Source organism: Geotrypetes seraphini, chromosome 1, assembly GCF_902459505.1.
Source record: "Geotrypetes seraphini chromosome 1, aGeoSer1.1, whole genome shotgun sequence".
Lineage (NCBI taxonomy): Eukaryota > Metazoa > Chordata > Amphibia > Gymnophiona > Dermophiidae > Geotrypetes > Geotrypetes seraphini.
The window spans coordinates 410,524,954-410,530,953 of NC_047084.1; the positions used below are offsets into that span (position 1 = coordinate 410,524,954).

The 6,000-nt window shown below is 41.8% G+C and overlaps 1 protein-coding gene across 8 annotated transcripts in view; it reads left to right on the forward strand.

The window, feature by feature from the left end:
• Positions 1-4,911, forward strand: part of ZNF462 (zinc finger protein 462) — a 475,139-nt gene extending 470,228 nt beyond the window's left edge. For all 8 annotated transcript variants that reach the window (XM_033918568.1, XM_033918594.1, XM_033918576.1 and 5 more), the window contains one exon: positions 2,805-4,911. In XM_033918568.1, the coding sequence (XP_033774459.1) occupies positions 2,805-3,000 (196 nt within the window). In that variant the 3' untranslated portion in view covers positions 3,001-4,911. The remainder of the gene's footprint in view (positions 1-2,804) is intronic.
• The last annotated feature ends 1,089 nt before the right edge of the window (positions 4,912-6,000 follow it).

The window sequence follows — 6,000 nt, forward strand, 5'->3', positions numbered from 1 at the left end:
AGCTGGAGTGGAGAATGTTCAAGCGGAATTCCTCAGTCGTCACGTGCTAGATCCCGAAGAGTGGTATCTAAGCCACGTGGCCTTTCAGTTGATAGTGAAGTCTTGGGGTGCCTCTCATGGACCTGATGGCCACGAGTGTCAACGCCAAAACACTTCTTTAGTCGTCGCAGAGACTGGATTCTCTGTTCAACCATGGCCAATGGAGGGACTGTTGTACGTGTTCCCTCCATGGTCATTAGTGGGCAGAGTTCTACTCCACATTGTTTGTCACCCGAGCCTGGTGGCTCCGGATTGGCCCCGATGTCCGTAGTATGCGGATCTGGTGTGGCGTCTGGTGTCGGATCCTCTTCCTCTGCCCCTTTGGCCCAATCTTCTGACTCGGGGCCCCATTCCCCTGTTCGATCAAGCTCCCTTTTTTGTCTTACGGCTTGGCTCTTGAAAGGGAATGCCTAGATAAGAAGGGGTGTTCAGATAAAGTGATCGCCACTCTTGGGGTCCCACAGACTTTCCACTTCTCGGGCTTATCTGCAGGTTTGGTGTATATTTGAGGAGTGGTGTATGGCTCAGGGAGTGGTTTCTTCTCTCTCTTCCCTGGCTAACATCTTAGAGTTCTTGCAGGATGACCTGGACAGGGGCCTGGCTTGGTCTTCTCTCCAGGTTCAACTTGCGGCCCTGTCATCCTTTCGTGGGTTATTACGGGGTCAGCTTCTGACTGCCATTCCTGATGTCGTTCTCTTCTTTCAGGAGGCCAAGTTGCTCGATCCTCCTGTGCGACTGTCTGTTCCCTCTTGGGATTTGAATCTGGTTCTGTCCAGGCTGGTGCGCCCCCCATTTGAGCCTTTGAGTGCCTACTCGTTGAAGGACCTGACTCTTAAGGCAGTCTTCTTGGTGGCTATTACTTCTGCTAGATGTGTTTCGGAGCTGCAGGCTCTCTTGTAGGTCTCCCTTTCTGGAGTTTTCTAGGGAGCGGGTCATGTTAAGGCCTGTTCCTTGCTTTCTGCCAAAGGTAGTTTCTCCTTTTCATGTCACTCAGTTGGTGGTCCTCCCAATGCTAGGTAGTCGAGAGGGTTCTTCTGAACAGAAATAGTTGCGAAAATTGGCCTACGTGCAGAGGACCAAGGAGATCAGAAAATCAGATCATCTCTTTCTAGCGGGTCCTCGTAAGGGGGGATGAAGCTTCCAAGGCTCCCATTGCATGCTGGATCAAGGAGACTATTGCTTCCGCTTACCTTCTTCAGAAAAAAAAAAAGCCTGTTCCTGAATTTCTCAAGGCTCATTCCACTCGGGGTCAGGCCGCTTCTTGGGCTGAGACTTTGCTGGTGCCTCCAGTAGATATTTGTAACACTGCTGTTTGGTCTTCCTTGCATTCCTTTGTCAGACACTACCTTGTGGACGTTCAGGCGCGTCAGGACGTGGTGTTCAGTGAGTGTGTTCATCCATGATGGGGACTGCTTTGGTACGTCCCACTTGTAAGGTTAACCTATGCCGGTCTGGAGAGTTGCTAAAGAAGGAGAAATTAGGTTCTTACCTGCTAATTTACTTTCTTTTATCCTCTCCAGAATGGCATAGGTCCCTACCCTGTTTCTTGTCGTGTTGTTCTTGTGAGTGTTGCGCGTGCAGATTTTGTTTTTTTCTGCGGGTTCTAGTATTTTGCTAGGGCTGGGGAGATTAAGAACAGCGGCTGTGGCTTGGCTGGCATAGCTGGTGAGCTTTGGGGACCTTTGCTATTTGCATTTGTTCCTTTGCATTTTCCAACAGCGAACCTGTTTATATTTGTTGATACTCCTGTTCAAAGTCCTGTTTGTTTTCTGTATATATTTCTTAGTTCTGCTTGGCTATTCAGCAGACTGAAGTAATTAGGGAGGGGGTCACATGATATGTACAGTTCCAAAGTTTTGTCTCAGTCTCCACCTGCTTGTAAGATTAACCTATGCCGGTCTGCAGAAGCTAAAAGAAAGTAAATTAGCAGGTAAGAACCTAATTTCTCCTTTTCAACAGCAACAAAAAAATGGACATTTGCAGTTTTGAAAATAGGAATGTTTGGTACCGGATTTTTGTGTGTGTTCCACAAAACGTCTAAACTCGGATTTAGACATCATACTGAAAATGGCCCTCGAAAGAAGAGACACAGAAAAGCTGCAGCAACAATCCAAAAGTCAGAAAAGAAGCACCCAAAAGAACCAACCAATGGCTGACAAGTAAAAGAAGTTTATTAAAAAAGCAACCTTTGGTAATAAAAGTTGTTTGTTGTGCTATCATTCAGACATACTAGTAAAAACCCAATGTGTTTTGGCAGCAGACTGCCGGCATCAGGGGCACATGTGGCCCTTATCATAGGAATATGTAACATACCTTAAAATAAGATTTCTTGAGGCCAACATGAGTGGCTTCAAAATCAGTAAGAAGCACTCATTTTAAGGTGTGTTACATGTCCCTGTGATAAGTTACCAGATGTGCCCCCAATGCTGCCGAAACATGTTGGGCTTTTACTAGCATGACTGTATTATAGGACAATATAAATGCACGTTTATTACCAAAGGTTGCTTTTTTAATAAACTTATTTTACAAAAAATGTACTACCAGGACAGCATAGGAATCAGTATGTGTGCCAGGACTATCTGAGGCTGACGTTATTCACAGCAGAAAAAGAGCCATTTAAGATGACGTAGTTGTATGACTGATCACAGCATCCTTTGCTTAGTCAAGTGATGTCGTTTTTATTTTAAATGAGTGTGAAAGCTAAAGCAAATCTAGATTCTTGTTTTCAGTGCATATTTTAAAGTTTTCCTTAATCCCTTCTACAGGTCTGTCAGTGAAAACAAGCATAGGGCCCACCGAAATGGCCAGTCTAATGGAAAGCTGGATAACATGAAGGAGCCTCTAATGGTTAAATTGATGGAAGGTGAAACAAGACAGGTGGGCTTTTGCTTGGAGAAGGAAGCAACAGTATATGCCACAGAAATCATTCAGGTGGAAAAGACAGATACTCAAAGAGAGTAGAGCATCGGACCTGATTTTATCAACCTACTTGAACAGAATTGGAGGAAAAGAAAGCTGCTTTTAGGACTTAAAAGGATCTATTTTCAAAGCACTGATACGAGTACGTGTATATTAAAGCTATTTAAATGAAACAATGAGTTGCTCCGTTACATCATGACACCTGTTCTATTTTTCTTCTTCCTGGTCTCTAAGACGGAAGCAACACTTGTTTGAGACTGATAAAGCAATTGTATGTTACACAACATGCTTTCCGATTAGAGTTTTGGATTGTCTAATTGAATGGGACACACTTTTTGGGCGCACAACTTTAAGTGTGTTTTTGTAGTTTTAATACAGCAAGCTTTTCCAGACTGTGTTGCCAGCTGCTTTAGAAAATGAAACTAAATATAGATCACCTCCGTTTACAACAGTCACCTGTTTCCTAGTACCTCAGACTTAACCAAGGAGTTTTTTGCATTCATGAGTGCTGTAAGTGTGGTGATGCGTGGAGAGCACTAGCCAAGACAACAAGAAGAATGCAAGAGTTAAAGTGAAAGGAAAATAAGAACATAAACCTTGTTCAAAATCCCAGGGGGGTGGGGGTTCATTTCTTAAAGATACTGTGATTTTTTTTAAATTATTTTAATAAAAAAGAAAAAAAAAAAAAGTGAAAAAAAAACAAAACAACACACCTGATTTACAATTGCTTAGTTACTATTTGTGAGCAAATTGTCAATCCTTTATTCCAGGTAAGCTGTTTGTTCATGCTTCATTTATGATTTAGAATTTTAACAGAATCACTTGAGCTACTTTGGACAGCAGGTGGTGCAGAATTTAGTGTTTTGTTTGTTTTGTTTTGACTCCCTGCTGGATATGTTACAAATAGAGCACAGCTCAATTTTTCAAACCGTAGAGATTATGGGGAAGAAGTTTAGGAGAAAATGGAGATGAGAAGAAGATTGAACTTTTCATTTTTTTATTTTTTTTTTTTTGTGAATAAAATCTTTTGGCTTTCAATGGCATAATTAGAAAATTGTTAATATTCTTTTATTTTTCTTTTAAATAATTTTACTAAAGAACCAAATTTATATAACATAGCTATGCATCTTCTCTGGACCAAAACAGTGGTCCATTTCCTTCATAACCATTGTGGTGTCAAAAGAACCTTCTTCAATCCTACACATTTCATGGAACGCTGGCTGGGTTTCTGGTTTGGTGTTTTTATTGTTGTTTTATTAATTATTTTGTCTTTGACTGGGTAGAAAGAGGAACTTTATCCTTTTGCAAAATAGAGGAGGAGTGGATAAAATACTTGAAGATTGAGAACTGCTTCCTGCTTACCAGGATGAAGAAGGCTGATTAATTATTTTTCTTTTGTACTGTCCCTGTGTCATGAGTGATATAGCACAGGGAGGTCTATGTGCATGGCAAGTATTTTAAATGAAGCCTATCTTTTTAAAGTGTATTTTATGGGAGGGAGGGGCAGGAAGGAAGGTAAGAGTTGAAGACATTGTTCCCATTAAAAAAGAAAGAAAGAAAAAATATGGATATTGTAAAGATTCTCAGCACATTTGGGCGACTGAAAAGTACACATGCTGAAAACAAGCTGTGTGTTCTTTTTCCTGGAGTTTTTGTTTTGTTGTCAAGTTTAATGAATTCAGCTTCATATTAGGAAAAACAGATTTGAAGGAGCAAGCACCCAAGCAAACACTCATTTTTATGCCTGTATATTTATTTTTAATTGGTTTCATTTTCAACTATAACAGTTCCATACCTAGATTAGGTGTGATTCATGGTTACCAAAAAACTGTTGTGACATGCTTTTATCTCAACTTTATTTTTCAAATGACATGTAAATATTGTAATCTGTTGGATTTTGTTTTGCTAACCTGTTAATAAAAATATGGGACCATTATTATCCTTTTAACTAAACAATAGTCTATGTTTTGGTTTGGTGAAGCTTCACACCCACTAGATAGACAAGGATGGTTAGCAAACTTTATTACTGTTTATTAAAAGCCATAATAACTATATGTAGAGAGACATTTTATAATATATCTTCCAAAGCTTGATTGTGCACATACAAGCACACACACCAAATATTCGTGTTCTCAGGGGCTTAATTTAAGTGCACCTAGGACAGGGCTGTGACATACATAAGTTACACACATACAGCAAGTCATATTCATTCAGCATGTGACACATGCATTTGTGTCCCTTTTTACGCACACATGCACAACTCTCGTCCTCACGTGTATTCTGGCTCCCAGTTTGGGATCTGCCCCACCTTTCCCTCCCCCCTTCTGGAATCCTTCCCTAACCTCTCTCTTCTTCCCAGGTGCAGCCGCATCTACCTATCTTCACTTCCCCTAAACTCCTGATTACAGCGTTTCTGTCTCATCTCTATCCTCTCCATCCCCAACCCCCCAGTCTTTCGAACTTGCATGCATCAGTGGCAGGATTATGTCACACTGCTTTGGGCCCCATTCCTCGTTGATGTCCTGCCCTTACAGAAACTGGAAATTGCATCACAGGAGGAGGAACATCAAAGAAATGGGCCCAAGACAGAGTGCCATAATCTTACCACTGATGCATTCAACTTTGAAGGACAAGGAGGGAGAGGGTAGAGATGAGAGAGAAACGCTACAATCAGGAGCTTAGGGGTAGAGAGACCCGGGGGGGAAGGGGAGAAAGAGGTGAGATGATAGATCTCAAACCGGGAACCAGGATGCATAAGAGTATGGTATTTGTTTAGGAAGGAGAACAGAGAGTAATCAGATGCTGAATTGGGGAAATAGAGGGGACAGAGACTGCATGGAAGAGATAAGGAGAAAGAGGAGGCAGATGCTGGGTGGATAGAGGCAGAGCTGGATAGAAATGAGATAGGGAGCAGACAATGAACTGAAGGGGGAAAGAAATAGGGCAGATGAATGGAAGGCAGGAGAGAAGCGGGGCAGGTATTGGAAGGAAGGAGGAAGAGAGAAGCAAAGTTTATGCTGGTCCTGGGGAAGAGAATAAGAG